Below are 17516 nucleotides of genomic sequence, written 5' to 3'. Positions count from 1 at the left end.
AGTCTGTCCTCTACCCTATTACCTGTCTGGCATGGGTGGGACCTTACCTTTGGCTCCAAGTTCAAAGGGTAGAAACAGTTTAGGTACCATCTATGGAAATGAATAAACAGTCAACGTTTCTGGCTGACAACCTTCCTCAGGACTGGAAAACAAGGGGGACGATGCCAGAATTAAAAGCTGGGGAAAGAGGATAGCTAGAAGGATAGGTGAACCCAGATGATTAGGAAAATAAAGGGCTGGAGAGGAAGGAATCTGATGGGAAAGGAGAGTGGACCATAAGAGAAAAGGAAGGCGGAGGGGATTCTGGAGGAGCTGATTGATAGGCAGGTGAGAAGAGGTAAGAGGCCAGAGTGGGGAATGGAAGAAAATAGGAGGAGGAGGAGGGAGTTTTTTTTAAATGGAAAGAGAAATCAATATTCATGCCATCAGATTGGAGGCTATCCAAATGGAATATAAGGTATTGCTCATCCACCCTGAGGGTGGCCTCATCTTGCCACAAGAAGAGGCCATAGATCGACATATTGAATGGGAAAGGGAATCAGAATTAAAATGTTTGACCACCGGGAAGTTCCACTTTTGGCAGGTGGAGCAGAGGTGCTCAGCAAAACAGTCCCCCAATTTACAATGGGTGTCACCAGTGTAGAGGAGGCCAAATTGGGAGAACCAGACACATAGACGACCCCAGCAGAAGTTTTACCTCACGTGGAAGAACTGTTTGGTGAGGGAGGAGGTGAATGAGCAGTTGCAGCACTGGCCGCTGGCAGGGATAATTTAGAAATACAATGGAACAGAACTTTATTGTCTTTGCTGAAGACAATGAGATTGTGGCACTCCACCAGTCTGAGCAAAACAGATATTTACAAAGCATGTGGCATGGCTTAATTTTTTTTTAAATTCTTAAAACAGTAAGAGTACTTCTGCCTTCACTGTCATTTGCGTCCTTCTGCTGATGTTCAACCTCACAATGGAATTGTAACAATCTTGATCGCTAGCGTTCTCGCAATCTCAAACGGCAGATGTTCAAAATCGGTGAGCTGCACGCTCCTGGTACACATCCTAAAAGAGCCCCTGTCCACTGTACCATTTAATTGAGGAGAGGTTCAGTTGGACTGAAGAGCTGTAAGCCACTGTGACTGTCCGCTCCACCATCTTGGATAATCAGAGTGGTGGGTGCTTGGAACGCAATGCCAAGGGTGTTAGTGGAGGCCAAATTTGTGAGAGGCTTTTAAGCACGTAAATGTGTGAAGGATGAAGAGCTATGGATATTATGCAGGCAGAAGGGATTAGTTTAGTTAGGCATTTAATTAGTTTTGGTGCTGTAGTGTTCTATGTTTTACGTACTACTGATGTTTGTACCCCACAGCTACTTGAAATGGTCTTGTGCCCCTTCTTGAAAAAGGGTGCCATTTTAGCAGTACAGGTTGAGTGCCCCTTACCTGAAATTCTAAAATCCAAAAGCCTCTGAAATACAAAATTTTTTAAAGTGCTGACATGACATCACAAATGGAAAATTACATAAGGTGCTGAGAAGGTTCTCAGGCGATGCACACCACAGACAGTTCTGAGACGTGACTTCGCTTTGTAATGAACAGAAAGTAATGAAAAATAGAAAAACATTGCGCAAAGTGAAAAATGAAGATTTTGTTTGTGCATCAAAAGAGTGGATTCATCAGCGTTGGCGTGAATATGTGCCGCTTAATGGAATGCTGACAGTGAAACAAGCAAAGACCTATCACGACAAACTGGAAATTGAAGGTAGTTGTGAATATTCAGCAGGCTGCTTGCAGAAATTTAAGAAAAGGCATGGCATAAATTTTTTACATATTTGTGGTGATCAAACATCTACTGATCATGAAGCAGAAGAGACATTCATTTAGTTTGCCAAGATCGTGGCTGATGAAAATCTAACACGCTTAATGTCTATATCAGTACATATGTGTGATGAACAAGTGTAAGACAAAGACTACTTACCGATAGCACATACATTCAGAGTCGGTAATGATAGTGATCCCAAGCTATCTCATTATGGAGTGGTGACTCTGTGGAATTTATTGCCACAGGCTGCTACAGAGGCCAAGTCATTGAGTATATTTAAGGCAGAGGTTGATTAGTCAGGACATGAAGGATATGGGGAGAAAGCAGGAGATTGGGGATGGGAGGAAAATGGATTAGCCGTGATAAAATGGTGGAGCAGAACTGATAGGCCAAACGGCCAAATTCTGCTCCTATAACTTATGGTCTGTCTTATTCCAAAATCTGAAAAATTCCACAACCTGAAACATTTCCGGTCCTAAGCATTTTGAACAAGTGGCACTTAATGTGTATTGGATAGTAACATTTACCAGTCTTCTAATATCTAGGGATGTGTAATCACAAATGTATAATGCTCTTTGAAACTGTGGGGTCGTATCCTACTTACAGATGAAGGATATGTTTCCATTTTTTTTATTCTTTTGGTTGTAGGACTATCCATCACTCGCACTTCTGGGAGAAAAGCTGGCAGAAAACAACATTCATTTGATATTTGCTGTGACCCAGTCCCACTATATACTTTACAAGGTATTGGATGTATTCTGTTCACTCTTTGATCCAAATGTGTTTCTAACTCTCTATGCCAATATGTTTATATGTGTTTCTATCTCTTAAGAATTTTACCAAACTGATTCCTGGGACAACTGTAGAAATCCTTGACAGGGATTCAAAGAATATCATCCAACTCATTGTCAATGCTTACAGTGTAAGTTGATTTTTGTTTATTATTGATATCTTATGGCAGGGTAATGAGCAGTACAAATTTTTAAGTGAACAACAACAGAAAGCTATTGGAATTTTGTGAATATATTCTTTTGCAACATCACCAATGAACTTCTGTGGCAAGCTGTGGGATCACCAAATTTATTTATCTGTATATTTATTTACTTATTTATTTAGACCATAAGACATAGGAGCAGAATTAGGCTATTCAGCCCATCGAGTCTGCTCCGCCATTCAATCATGGGCTGATCCAGTTCTTCCAGTCATCCCCACTCCCTACCTTCTCCCCATACCCTTTGATGCCCTGGCTAATCAAGAACCTATCTATCTCTGCCTCAAATGCACCCAATGACTTGGCCTCCACAGCCGCTCGTGGCAACAAATTCCACAGATTTACCACCCTCTGACTAAAGTAATTTCTCCACATCTCAGTTCTAAAAGGACGTCCTTCAATCCTCAGTCGTGCCCTCTTGTCCGAGACTCCCCATGGGGAAATAACTTTGCCATATCTAATCTGTTCAAGCCTTTTAACATTTGGAATGTTTCTATGAGATCCCCCCACATTCTCCTGAATTTCAGGGAATACAGCCCAAGAGCTGCCGGATGTTCCACATATGGTAACCCTTTCATTTCTGGAATCATTCTTGTGAATCTTCTCTGAACCCTTCCCAACATCAGTATATCCTTTCTAAAATAAGGAGCCCAAAACTGCACACAGTACTCTAAGTGTTGTCTCACGAGTGCCTTATCATGGCTAATCTGGGACCCATTCAACCCCATACTTGCCCTCTCACCATATTCCTTGATGCCTCGGCCAATTAGGAATCTTATCAACTTCTGCCTTAAATATACTCATGGACTTGGCGTCGACCGCAGTCCTTGACAGGGCATTCCACAGATTCACCACTCTCTGGCTAAAAAAATTCCTCCTTACTTCTGTTCTAAAAGGACACCTTTAATTTTGAGTCTGTGCCCTTTAGTTCTAGATACCTCCACCAGAGGAAACATCCTCTCCACATCCACGCTATCGAGTCCTTTCAGCATTTGGTAGGTTTCAATGAGCTCCCCATACATTCTTCTAAATTCCAGTGAGTACAGGTCCAAAGCTGCCAAATGCTCCTCCTATGTTAACCCCTTCATTCCCAGAATAATCTTCGTGAATGTCATTTGGATCTCTCCAATGACAACACTGTCGACAATACTCCCAAGTGCAGTCTGAGTAGAATCTTATAAAGCTTCAGCATTATCTCCTCGTTTTTATATTCAGTGTATTGAGTACAGCACAGAATGGTCCCTTTCAGCAATCCCCTGACTTAATACTAGCCTAATTACAGGAAAATTTGCAATGATCAATTACTGGTATGTCTTTGGACTGGGAGAGGAAACTGGAGCACCCGGAGGAAACCCACGTGGCCATGGGGAGAATGTACAAACTCCTTACAGATAGTGGCAGAAATTGAACCTGGGTCCCCTGTAACCACTACACTACCATGCAGTCTCAAATCTCCAAGTGGAGATGCTTCTACTTGGGCAAATCTGAGGTCAAGTTGTGTGCTTTATTTGTTATCAATAAAATATTTCCTCACACTTTAGGTTTTTATGAAAAATATTTTCAATATTATTTTAGTCTCCTAGCCTAACAATTCTGGTTTGAATTTTTATCATTGAACTAATACCTGATCAGTGTCAATAATTTGCCTTATTCTAACCAAGCTTGAAGTTGTAGTTGTTCAGTTTTTAAGAGTATAATGTTCTAACTGAGGAGAAAATTCAAAAATCAGAGGTGCAAGGGGGCTTGGGAGTCTTTGTGCAGGATTCCCTAAAGGTTAGTTTGTAGGTTGAGTTGGTGGTGAGGAAGGCAAATGCAATGTTAGCTTTCCTTTTGAGAGAAGTGGAATATAAAAGCAAGGATGTTATGCTGAGGCTTTATAAGGCATTGGTCAGACTGCACTTGGAGTATTGTGTGCAGTTTTGGGTCCTTTTTCTAAGAAAGACTGTGCTGACATTGGAGAGAGTCCAGAGGAATTTCCTGAGAATGATCCCAAGAATGGAAAGGTTAAGGTATGAGGAGCGTTTGATGGCTCTGGGCCTGTACTTGCCGGAGTTCAGAAGAATGAGGGTGGGGGGAATCTAGTTGATACCACTGAGTATTGAAAGGAGTAGATGTGGAGAAGATGTTTGCTATAGTGGGAGAGTCTAGGAACTGAGAGCACAACATCAGAATATAAGGATGTCCCTTGAGAGCACAAATGAGAAGGAATTTCTTCAGCCAGAGGGTGGTGAATCTGTGGAATTCATTGCCACAGATGGCTGTGGTGGCCAAGTCATTGGGTATATTTAAATTGGAGGTTGATAGATTCTGGAATAGTAAGAGTGTCAAAATTACAGGCAGAAGACAGGAGAATGGGTTTGAGAGGGATAATAAACCATCTATGATGGAATGGTGGCGCAGACTCGATGGGCCAAATGGCCTAATTCTGCTCCAGTGTCTTGTGCTCATTTGGCTACCCTTAGCCTTGGTGCTAAGAGAAAAGATTTAGCTGTAGGGAAGTATTGCACTTTATATCATCATCATTATGTGCTGCGTTGTATGCCATAGGCTATCATCATCCTATGACCATGATTCTACAGAAGTGTTTTGCCATTGCTGCCATTTGAGCAGTGTCTTTACAAGATGGGTGACCCCAGCCATTATCAATACTCTTCAGAGATTGTCTGCCTGGTGTCATTGGTTGCATAACCAGGACTTGTGATCTGCACCAGCTGCTCATACGGCCATCCACCACCTGCTCCCATGGTTTCACATGACCCTGATTGGACTGGGTTGTGGGGGGGGGGGGGGGGGGAGTTCAGCAGATGCTACACCTTGCCCAAAGGTGACCTGTAGGCTAGCGGAGGGAAGAACACCTCCTTTGGTAGAGATGTACCTCCACCCATTAACCAGTTAATAAGTATGACTCCATTTGCCATTCCCTTTTTGAGTAATCAATGTATTAAATGTGGTTTTGCAACATAATATGAAGATGTTATTGTGTTGAAGATACTACTACAGGTTATGTGCAAATATTTCCTTGTGGGATCTGATTGTTTGAAAATTTAAAACCTCAGAAACTACATGTGTGATTGCATTGTCTGTAAACTGCTTTGACATACACTGAGATTGCATAGAGAAACATATAAATTAATGCAAATTCATCTTGTCTAGATACTGGTTTCTACAGCCAAATCCAGGAACTGCCAGTAACCAGATTTCAATGCAACTTTTCTTTTGCCAAGACTTGGTATTTCCTCTGGGTAGTCTCCAACCTGATGGCATGAAATTTGATTTCTCCTTCCTGTTTTTTTTAAAAAAAACATTTTTTCCCTTCCTTGGCCTCTTTCCTGTAAGATGCTGTAAAATGTGGAAGATGGTCTTGTGGTCGGATAGACTAAAATGGATTTTTTTTTGGCCTTAACACTACATGCTATGTGTGACGTAAATCTACAGCATTCAACATGTTCAAAATCCAACAGGGTCTTGTGAACACAAGAAAAGCGACTAAGACAATTACTCACTGTTGGGCAGCACACCGCCTTCATGCACTGACTCCTCGACACCTTTCTCACACAGGCAGCAGCATGATCCACACTGGGTCCAGCTTCTTCTCTGCAAACGGACAACTCCGTGATGAGGTAGAGCTGCAGTACTTTCAGTTCTTGATGTTCAGCAGGGTCTTACAATGGTAGAAAAAAATAGGCTTGAAAAAGACAATAACACCTTTGGTTGGCCCTGTTGAAGCCGCTGCTCCTGAGAACACCTCCATCTTACCAGAGTAGCCCTCTGATTAGCATCGTAGAAGAGCAAACATCACAAATAAAATACAGTACTAGCATTGTAAACAGAGACAGAATAATGTGTTTTATATCTTTTGCTTGGAATTTTAAACACAGTAAAACACAGACATTATTTATCCAGACAGCACTCACCTTCAAGGTCCAATACCTTATGTTTTACTAATCTCATCAGAAGGCATTTCGTTGCTTACAGTTCTTTCATATCATTGTGCCAAAGCTTTGTGATGTTCTGTCAGATGATTTAAAATGCTGAGAAGCTTAGCAGTTATGAAAAATCTGCAGTTTTCAATCTTAATGCTTCCATTCTAAACCAAGGCCAGATTAAGCTGTTTGTAGTTTAGAAATGGTTTAAAATGTAATCATGTTCATAGTTGAATAAATATTGAGTAGATTCAATATTTACCATTGCTGTACTCTCCTTGTTCTTTGATAATGAGAATTAAATTTAAAACAGAATGAAAGAATTTATTATCACCATCTGTTTGATATTGACCTTCCATGTCTTGCCACTATGAGACCCTTCTGTTGGTTGGATTCTACCATGTGTCCTAGCTGTCTATGTGATGTACAAGAAGTATAATATGGAGAGCAGTCTGTTGCCCATGCAACAGGCTCCCCCTCTCCATGCAGTTGATAAATCCAAAAGAATGGCAGAGACCTATACAGTTTGGCACCAGTGGCGTTGCAGGAGTTGCTAGCCAGAATTGGACTCAAAGTAGGACTGTCTTAGGGATCCCAGCTCCCGCTATATCCTCAGGGCTTACTCCCAAAGCCTTCCCCATGAGTGAGTATAGCTGCAAGGCAGCAAAGGTTTGAAATTAGAGTTTTCTTTCTTCTAGATGAGCTGCTAATCACGACTGACAAACCCCATCTTCTTGAAGTGACTAGTTTTAAGGTGCCGGTAACCCGCCTTTGCCCTTCTGTCAGTAGAAGTTGTTCCACTGGACTTGGTAGCTAAGTCACACGTAAAGGTCAGAAGCTGGACTTGGTTGTCAGATGCTATTAGAGACACATGCCTTTCGGAGCATTTAATAGGTAGTGTGAGCTTATCTTCCCAACCTCCCTGGCTCCATGTCCAGTCGAAAGACTGTTTGAAATGTAACCTTGTATTAAGTAGCGCTTCACTTAAATGTTATTATTTAAAACAATAGCTGCCTAATATGTAAAAATAATCAGTTTTGTTTTACACTGTCCCTCACTTGGTTCCGAGCTAAACCTAGGATTGCCTCAGCAATACTTGGGAATTTGTTCAATGCTAGTGATATTGTTGTTTTTCATGTTTCCTTGTTATTGCTTGGCTAGATTTTAATGCTACCTAATTGCCCTTGGTAAGCTGAGGGCTTTCATGAACTGATCAGTCCTTGTTGAGGTGGTATTTCCAAGGAGCCTTTTGGGACTGAGATTCAGAATTTTGATTTGCCAATTATGAGGTAATTGCAATATGCCAACTCAAGATGCTAGCTGATTTGGGAGTGAATTTTTAAGTGTCGGTTGTCCAGTATTAAATTTGGCAGGATTGCCGGATATTTCAAGGAGTGTTCCCAGATGTTATGTGCTGTTGATGTGAGATTTTGGCAAGTTGAGGAAAGCTTTAAGACGTGTTTATCTCAAGTTCAGGATTTCCAGTGCACGTAAACCAGGGTTGAAACCCAATATATCTGGATTCCATCCTCAGTTTTAACTATGCCATGGAATTCTAACCCTACCTACTTTAATCAGCTAGAATTCCATCTCCTGAGGATGGAATTGTAAATGTAAGAAATCAAGCCATGCGAAATATTCTTGGCTGAAAACTGCTCATCCAGATTACTTGTGTTTTGTTCCTTTAAGTATTTCAAGCTAATCATGGGAATTCATTTGAACAAGAGGCCCAGTTAAAAACATAAAGGATGTTTTTGCATCAGGAGGTGGATAAATCTTGTATGAATTTTATACTTTTGGGTTTGGCATTTGTGACTGCACTAACAAACTGAGCCATGACATTCAGGATGAATATTTGAGTGGTAGCCTGATGTTATTGAACTTTTGAAGCTGCATTTTGTGTGGCCCTACCTCTTCTATATGCTTTCAGGTCCAGGCTCAGGCCCCACCACCTCAATTCACCCACACCTGACATTTCCAATTTGGTCTGGCACTTAAATCGATCGAATCTTCGATCTTTCCTCTCCCTCTGGCCCAGGTGTCACCTAAACTCAGCCTCACCTCCACTCGCCTCACCTTGGTTTGGTGGCATCCAATAGCCTCCAAGCCTGCTCCAGCAAAGGCCAAACTATGGCTCACTTCCTGCTCTCATGCCCGGGCAAAGCCGCCTCAATTCAACCTGTACGCACTATGCCACAAACCGTACTGCATCTTCGAGACTTCATTTAAATACCACAAAAATGCCAGGTAATGCAGGCATGTCAAAAGCTCATATCCAAAACGGAAATTGCTGGCTATTGACTGTAGTGATCGTTTACCAGAAAAAGTGTGGTTAAAGTAGTTATTAGTTTTCTTTGTTTCGTTTGCTGGCTGCAAGTAGTCGCTGAGCCTCACCAGCACCATCTTAAGATAAGATGATTGTAAAGGTCAGGGTGTTGGGGCTGCAGGTGAGGGATGGACCGGTGTTCAGCTTGCTGCTTGGCAAAGTTTATTCATCTCTACGTTGATCTGATGCTGTGGCCTGCAACTAATGGACCAACTGAAATGATGACTGATTTCATATCTGTCAACTCACGTTCACGAACTTTAGCTCTGAATGTTATTTGCTTATATCTTAATGTTTGCACGATTTGTTCTTTTTTCTGCACATTGAGTGTTTGATGGTCTTTTTTAAAGGGTTCAATTGGGTTTCTTTGTTTTGTGGCTGCCTATGAGGAGATGAATCTCAAGGTTGTTGATAGTTTATGTACTTTGATAATAAATTGTACTTTGAAGGTTGAGATGTATAAACTGCTACAATGCCAAGACTAAACTTAGTTTTAGAGGAAATATTGTCATTCATTTAGGACATATATATAATAAAATATTCTTCCAAGTTCAACATAAATTTATCGTCAAAGTACATACAACCCTAAGGTTCATTTTCTTGCAGGCATACTCAATAAATCTATAATTAAATAATAACCATAATAGTCAATGAAAGGCCACACCAACTGCATTCCACTAATGTGCAAAAGACAACAAACTGTGCAAACAGAAAAAGAAAGAATGATAAATAAATAAATAATGAATAATGGGGAAAATGAGAGGAAGAGTCCTTGAAAGGGAGTCCATAAGTTGTGGGAATATTTCAGAGATGGGATGAGTGAATTTATCACCTTTGGTTCAAAAGCCTGATGTTTGAGGGGTAGTAATTGTCCCTGAACCTGGTGTTGTGGATCCTGAGGCTCCTGTACATTCTTCCTGATGGCAGCAGTGAGAAGAGAGCAGGACCTGGATGATGTGGGCCCCTGACAATGGATACTTCTTTCCTAAGGCAATGCTTCATGTCAATGTGCTTTACCCCTGATGGGCTGGGCCATATCCTTTACTTTTTGTAGGATTTTCCATTCAAGGCCATTGTTTTTTTTTCATTCAGGCTGTCTGCAGCCAGTCAATATACACTCCAGCGCACATCTATAGAAATTTGTCAAAGTCTTAGATGTTATGCCAAATCATCACAAATCCTAAATAAGTAAGAGGCACTGCCAAGCTTTCTTCATAATTGCACTTCAGTGCTGAGCCCAGGACAGGTCCTCTGATCCCCCAATGAGGACTGGCTCATGGACCTCTGGTTTCCCTCTCCTAAAGCCAATAGTCAGCTCCTTGGGCTTGCTGACATTGAGTAAGAAGTTCTTGTTACAGCACCTTCAGCCAGATTTCCAGTCTCCCTCATATATACTGATTCATCACCACCTTTGATTTGGTCTAGGACAGTAGTGTCATCAACAAATTTGAATATGGCATTGAAGTTGTGCTTGGCCATAAATGTAAAGCGAGTTCGGTAGGTAGTGTACCTGTGCTAATGGAGATTGTGGAGGAAATTTTATTGCCAATCTGAGCTGCAGATGAGGAAATCAAAAATCCAATTGCCGAAGGAGATATTGAGACCAACGTCTTGAAGCTTATTGGTTAGTTGTAAGGGGATGATAATATTGAATGCTGAGCTGTAGTCGATAAAGAGCATCCTGATCTAAGTCCAGACACCCTTGCTGTCCAGATGCTCCAGAATTGAGTGGAGTCCAGATGTTCCAGAGTTAAGTGAAGAGCTTTTCTTGAAGAACTTTTAATATCCTTCCTCATGTGAATTGAATGTATAACATGTTTCCATTGAAATACTTTAGAATCTGCTCAATGGGGTTCAATTTTATATTTTCTACTGAAGCTGAAGCAAGCAAGCTACAGGAGTGATTAGATGCAAATGGTTAAATGGAATGTGTTTTGATTTGTTGGTTGTGTTTCTGCTCAATTTCCTCTCTTTCATGTGCTTTATCATTGCTGAATATAGTGTACATTTTCTCCCCATGCATCCCATTTTCTCCTTGCAATCGTAACTGCCAATATGGTTACGTAGAAAAATCTGAAACCTCAAATAGTAGAAGTAATGAGGTTAAGCTTGTGGTGCAGCCTTATGAATGGATGTGAGATTAGTTCTGCGTGGTTACAATCACAGGCAACCCATTCATTGTAAAGTTGGTCAAAAACAACCGAGCTGTGTGTCAATGTACATCATTCTATTTTGTGAAGGAAATGTTAGTAAAGTCCGATGCAGAAATCTCTGACTAGACACTCCACATATCATTTTAAATGTATTTAACTTATTTAAATAAGTAGCAGAATTTGCTACCTCCATGGTACTTTAGTATGAAGGCTTTCAATTTTGCATATCTCATTAATTTGTTATCCATGTTTTCAGATTTGGGCTAACTTTTCAGCAACCAGTTCAGAATCAGGTTTATTATCACCAGTGTATGATGTGAAATTTGTTAACTTGGCAGCAGTAGTTCAATGCAATACATAATCAAAGAGAGAAAAAATAATAAATAAAATATAACAATAATAATAAATAAACAAGTAAATCAATTATGTATATGGAATAGATTTTTAAAACGTTCAAAAACAGAAATACTGTATTTTTTTTTTAATGGGGTAGTGTCCAAAGCTTCAATGTCAATTTAGGAATCGGATGGTAGAGGGGAAGAAGCTGTTCCTGAATCGCTGAGTGTGTGCCTTCAGGATTCTGTACCTCCTACCCGATGGTAACCGTGAGAAAAGGGCATGCCATGGGTGCTGCAGGTCTTTGATAATGGACGTTACCTTTCTGAGGCACCATTCCCTAAAGATGTCCTGGGTACCTTGTAGGCTAGTGCCCAAGATGGAGTTGACTATATTTACAACCTTCTGCAGCTTCTTTTCATCCCGTGCAGTAGCGCCCCCGCCCCCATACCAGACAGTGATGCAGCCGGTCAGGATGCTCTCCACGGTATATCTATAGAAGTTTTTGAGTGTATTTGTTGACAAACTTCTTCAGACTCCTAATAAAGTATAGCCGCTGTCTTGCCTTCTTAATAACCACATCAATTTGATGGGACCAGATTAGATCCTTAGAGATCTTGACACCCAGAAACCTGAAGCTGCTCACTCTCTCCACTTCTGATCCCTCTATGAGGATTGATGTGTGTTCCTTTGTCTTACCCTTCCTGAGGTCCAGAATCAGCTCTTTTGTCTTACTGACATTGAGTGCCAGGCTGTTGCTGCAACACCACTCCATTAGTTGGCATATCTCATTCCTGTACGCCCTCTCGTCACCATCTGAGATTCTACCAACAACGGTTGTATCAACAACAAGTTTATAGATGGTATTTGAGCTATGCCTAACCACACAGTCATGGGTATGTAGATGTGAGTGCTACTAGGCAATAGTTTCCAGACAATTAAAGCCTTCTCCATTTGGGGCTGAGTAGTAGAAGCTAGCTTTACAACTTTAACCAACCTGGTGGACACCACAAAATACTACCTAATCTTTTAATATTTTAGTTTGTTTCAACAAGTTTTATTTTAATCATGAACCAGATTGAGTTAGGTTTGGCCAGTGTTTCCAAAGGAAACTACCAATGTTCTGTTGCTCATGGGAAAATTATCCCTGATGCCTTTCACCATGTAGACTGTTTCCAATTCCCTGGTTCCAATCAGCTCATCTATTATTCCAGAATTTCCGTTTTGTTTCAGACTCCATCAGCTGCAGTCATATTTGTTTTCCTAAATATACTCTGTGTGCTGATGAAAGGTCATGAATGAAAAATGTGGGCTCTGTTTCTCTCCACAGATGCTGCCTTTCCAGCTGAATACTTGTAACATGTTTTATTTCTAATTTCAACACATTCATAGCATATTTGTCAATCTACTCTATTGTTGCAATCACATGGAGTCCAGTGGACCTGAGACAAGCCGGAATTTGGCAGTGTTACCACCTCTGCAATTGGTAGCAGCCAGACTTGTCTAGAATTGGAATTACCATTCATGATGTAAAGACTTCTGTTTTGGGTTGGGGCAATATTGGATAAGATGGAGATTTCTCAAGCCGCATGTAGATTGTTCTATTAGAGAGGTGTCAACACTCAAATCTCTGTTGGAAATAAGGCAGGGCAAGCTACAGCATATCAGCTTGGGACTGCTGGCTATAATTCTTCTAGTTTTAAAATAGTTCTGATCTGAAAAATGTTAGGACTGATCTACAAATTAAAGTTTTGACAGGCAGAGGTTGATTGGGGCACATCAACTCTTTATTCCTCTTCCTGGATGCTGCCTGACCTGCTGAGTTCCTCCAACATTTTGTGTGTCTCTGGTTTTCCAGCATCTGCAGAATCTCTTGTGTTTTTGATTGGGAGAGGCCACTTGCAGGTACAGTCAGCCCTCCTTATCCGCGGGTTCTGCATGCGCGGATTCAACCAACCGCTGATTGGGAAAATCCGGAAGTTCTCTCTCCAGCACTCGTTGTTTGAGCATGTACAGACTTCTTTTCTTGCCATTATTCCCTAAACAATACAGTATAACAACTATTTACATAGCATCTACATTGTATTAGGTATTATAAGTAATCTAGAGATGATTTAAAGTATACAGGAGGATGTACATAGGTTACCACGGATCGAATATCGAAAAAAAACGGAAGTTCTCTAAGTCGGAACAGGTACATCCGGTATTATTTAGTGTCAGTTAGTCAAACGTTTGTCTTAGTATATTGTATATATTTTACCTTTCTATGCATATAAAACACTTTAAAAACCTATGTAGTTCAATAATTAAGCCACTGTGTTTCTTAGTAATAATTGTAGCTTTCATTGGGGCAAGGCCTTCGCATGGTCCATTATTCTCACTTTATCCTTTAAATTAATCTTTCTGACTGTAGCCTAACGCTTTTCTAATGACTGATGTCGTTTTACCTCTTTCCGATCGCTTTATTGTTTCCACTTTATTTTCAATCCTGATCGTTTTCCGGAACAGAAACACTGCGAGCGGCAGGTCCCAAGCTCCGCCAGGTCCTAAAGTCCACCGACTTGAGCATCCGTGTTTTTTGGTATCCATGGAGGGTCCTGGAACCAATCCCCCACGGATAAGGAGGACCAACTGTAAAGAGATGTCTGCCAAATTGGAGGATTTAAAAGTGAGATAGGGAGCAATCAAGGACTGCATATTCCTCTTAGTGATACATAGGACTGGGGTTAGGGAATGTCATTTATGAGGCGTATTGCAGCACTGGTCAGGTAAAAGGCAGAAGCAGAGATACAGCAAGACAGGGAGCAAGGAAGGCCCGAAAAACTGAACTGGATTTTAATTTGCAGTTACTGCTATGTTAAACTGGAAATGTTGTACCTATTGCTTTGAGTACTTTTTGTTGCGTTCGTATTAAAGAATGTGTTTTCTTAATCCAGAGTATCCGATCAAAGGTTGAGCTGACGGTATGGGATAAGCCAGAGGACCTTGACCTGTCCCTCACAGCTATCTGTCAAGATGGTGTTTCACGTCCTGGAGTTCGAAAATGTGGTGAGCTCAAAATTGGCGATACAGTAAGTGGCCAGGATTTAGTTACATTTGGATGAAAGACGAATTACATTGCTTTATCTTTTAAGTTGATTTTAAAATGTGCAGTGAATTTGCACAGCCTTTTTCCTCTCACAGAATAGCATGTGTTGTCCAGATTGTCCCTCCAGAAGATCATGTTGCAGTAAGAGAAATGAAGGCTCTTGTAGTTACTTCAGTTTTGTGTTGTAAAATGGAGCTGTGCTGTCAACAGAATCATTGTGCACCAGTTTCTGACTTCCAATTCATAACTCTGCTCATAATAATTTAAACCAATAGGTCAGATTAAACGCCAGTAACTGGTATTGCAGAAATATTTCCTCATTTTCAATTCATTAAATGGATGCAAGTTAAGAGTAGATTGCATTGAAATGGAATTGAAAATCTAGGTAACTCATATTTACAAATTCTAATGAATGCGAACTGACTCTTCCCATATTTGCATCAGCTGTCTCCAGACATGCTTCATAGTGCACTGAAGTTACCAGGAATAACTCTTTTAATATTTATTCAAATTGAAAAATATTGTGAAAAATTTTAAAATATTACCTGTCACTTGCTAGTCTTTATTGTGTCTGTTGATGAACTGCTCCTGTTGATACAGGAAGTTATCCATTATGCATTTTTAAAACTATTTCCTTAAATTGTGAATTCAGTTGATCTCAACATGTTTCTTTCTGGTCAGTGATACTTCCTGCTTAAAGCAAGAACCAAGCATCTGCATTAGTTTATAAGTCTTAGTTGGGTTTTTTTAAATGGTTTACGCATAGTGTTACTAAGATTTTTGGTGATTGTGTTACTTATGATCTCCTGTGTTTTGAGACAAAGAATTGGTAAGTGTACTCTACCTGCCTTTTGACAAACAATTCTCCTTTATTGGCCTTTCACCTTTGTCCAGCTGGCAAGGGCTGTAGTTATTTATGTTCACTATTACCGTTCCTAGAGGCAAGCTCATCAGGGCACATACAGTCAGTAGTCACTTTTATTAGATAACTGCTGTACCTAATAAAGTGGCCATTGAGTCTATATTTGTGGTCTTCTACTGCTGTAACCCATCGACTTCAAGGTTCAATGTGTTGTGTGTCTGGAGATGCTTTTCTGCACACCACTGTTGTAATGCGTGTTTATTTGCGTTACTGTTTCCTTCCTGTCATCTTGAACCATTTTAGCCTTTCTCTTTCTACCTCTATCATTAACAAGGCATTTTCACTCTTGGAACTGCTGCTCACTGGATTTTCTTTTTGGTTTTGCATGCCATTCTTTGTCAATGCTCGAGACTGTTGTGCTTGAAAATCCCAGGAGATCAGCAGTTTCTGAAATACTCAAACCACCCTGTCTGGCACCAACAATCATTCCACAATCAAAGATCATATTTCTTCCTTGTTCTGACATTTGTTCTGAACAATAACTGAATCTGTTGACCATGACTACATGCTTTTATGCATTGAATTGCTGCCATATAATTGGCTGATTAGATATCTGTATTAACGTGCAGTTGTACAGATGTGTCTAATAACGTGGCCAGTGAGTATATCCATGTGTATTTGAATGACTGGAAGGTATAATTAGTCAGAATATTACCGTAAATGTTTTTTTTTTAAAAAAAGCTGAAGACACTGGAATCTTAAAATATAGGCATCTCACAACCATCTGGATTAGTAGTCTTCAATGAAAGAAGGATCAAACAAGGCTTTGGTTCAAATTAATCTTCACCCTAAAGTGCCAAGCATCTGTCATATCCTCCATCTGAGATCCCTATCATCCCAGATATTGGTCTTCTGCTGTTATGTTCAGAAATGAGTTCACTGGGCACAGAACAATCTGTACACCATGACACTATCATGGCTATAATGCTGAAGAGTTCTTCCAAATTGGCTGTTTTCAGTAAACTTTTTCACTAGAGTTACAACACTAACATTATGTCTCACAGACCTGTTGGAAAACTTTTTGAAGAGCTCCCCAAGAGGATTGATGAGGGCAGGGTGGTAGACATTGTGTATATGGACTTTAGCAAGGCCTTTGTCAAGTTCCCGCATGGAAAGCTAGTCTAGATCGGTAGATCGCATGGAATCCAAGGACAGCCAGCTAAGTGCGCACACGATTGGCTTGATGGTGGGAAGCAGAGAGTGATGGTGGAAGGTTATTTTATGGACTGGAGGCCTGCGACAGTGATTTGTGCTGGGCCCATTGTTGGTTCAAAAGTTCAATGTATGTATAATCATTATATTTATATAGCACCTTTCATACATTAAGATGCAGGCTTGAAGTGCTTTATATAGGTTGTAAGAATAAATCAATAGTCATAAAAATATGAGACAAAATTAAAAATCGAACAGTTCTGTGCAAAAGTCTTGGGCACCTTAGATTTTTTTATATGGTTTCAAATGGTATGGTCTCTACAAGCCCTCATCTTAACATCATTGAGGCTATCTGGGATTACCTGGAAAGACAGAAGCAAGTGAGACAGTCAAATTCTGCAGAACTCTGGCAAGTTCTCCAAGACGCTTGGACAACCTACCAGCCGATTTTCTTATAAAATTACATGATAGTGTACCTAAAAGAATTGATGCAGTTTTAATGGCAAAAGGTGGTCACACCAAATATTGACTTTATCTAGGTTTTTTTTATTGTTTACTGCTCTTTACAGTCATTTTTTGATATTTATAAACTTCATTTCATTATTTTTGAAAATATCTTTGCTTTACAGATTTTTTTACATGTGCGTTAAGACTTTTGCATAGTACTGTAAGTAAAGACAAACGTTATACAGAATAAAATGTAATCGGTTATACCAAATTATACAAATTTAATCAACTTCAGCAGGTATTAAGTAATCCTATATGTAGGCCAAATTTACAAAGTAGGTTTTTAGAAATGTTTTGAAACAT

At 40.2% G+C, this 17516-nt stretch overlaps 1 protein-coding gene across 1 annotated transcript in view; it reads left to right on the top strand.

The window, feature by feature from the left end:
- Positions 1–17516, top strand: part of itgb5 (integrin, beta 5) — a 139085-nt gene that overhangs the window by 53227 nt on the left and 68342 nt on the right. The window contains exons 7-9 of the mRNA XM_073047518.1: positions 2464–2559; positions 2648–2737; positions 14481–14615. Of these exons, the coding sequence (XP_072903619.1) occupies positions 2464–2559; positions 2648–2737; positions 14481–14615 (321 nt within the window). The remainder of the gene's footprint in view (positions 1–2463; positions 2560–2647; positions 2738–14480; positions 14616–17516) is intronic.

Source organism: Hemitrygon akajei, chromosome 5 (genome assembly GCF_048418815.1).
Source record: "Hemitrygon akajei chromosome 5, sHemAka1.3, whole genome shotgun sequence".
In the NCBI taxonomy this organism is placed as follows: Eukaryota; Metazoa; Chordata; class Chondrichthyes; order Myliobatiformes; family Dasyatidae; genus Hemitrygon; species Hemitrygon akajei.
Note: the sequence above shows the minus strand (reverse complement) of the source record. Positions and strands in the feature narration are given on the sequence as shown.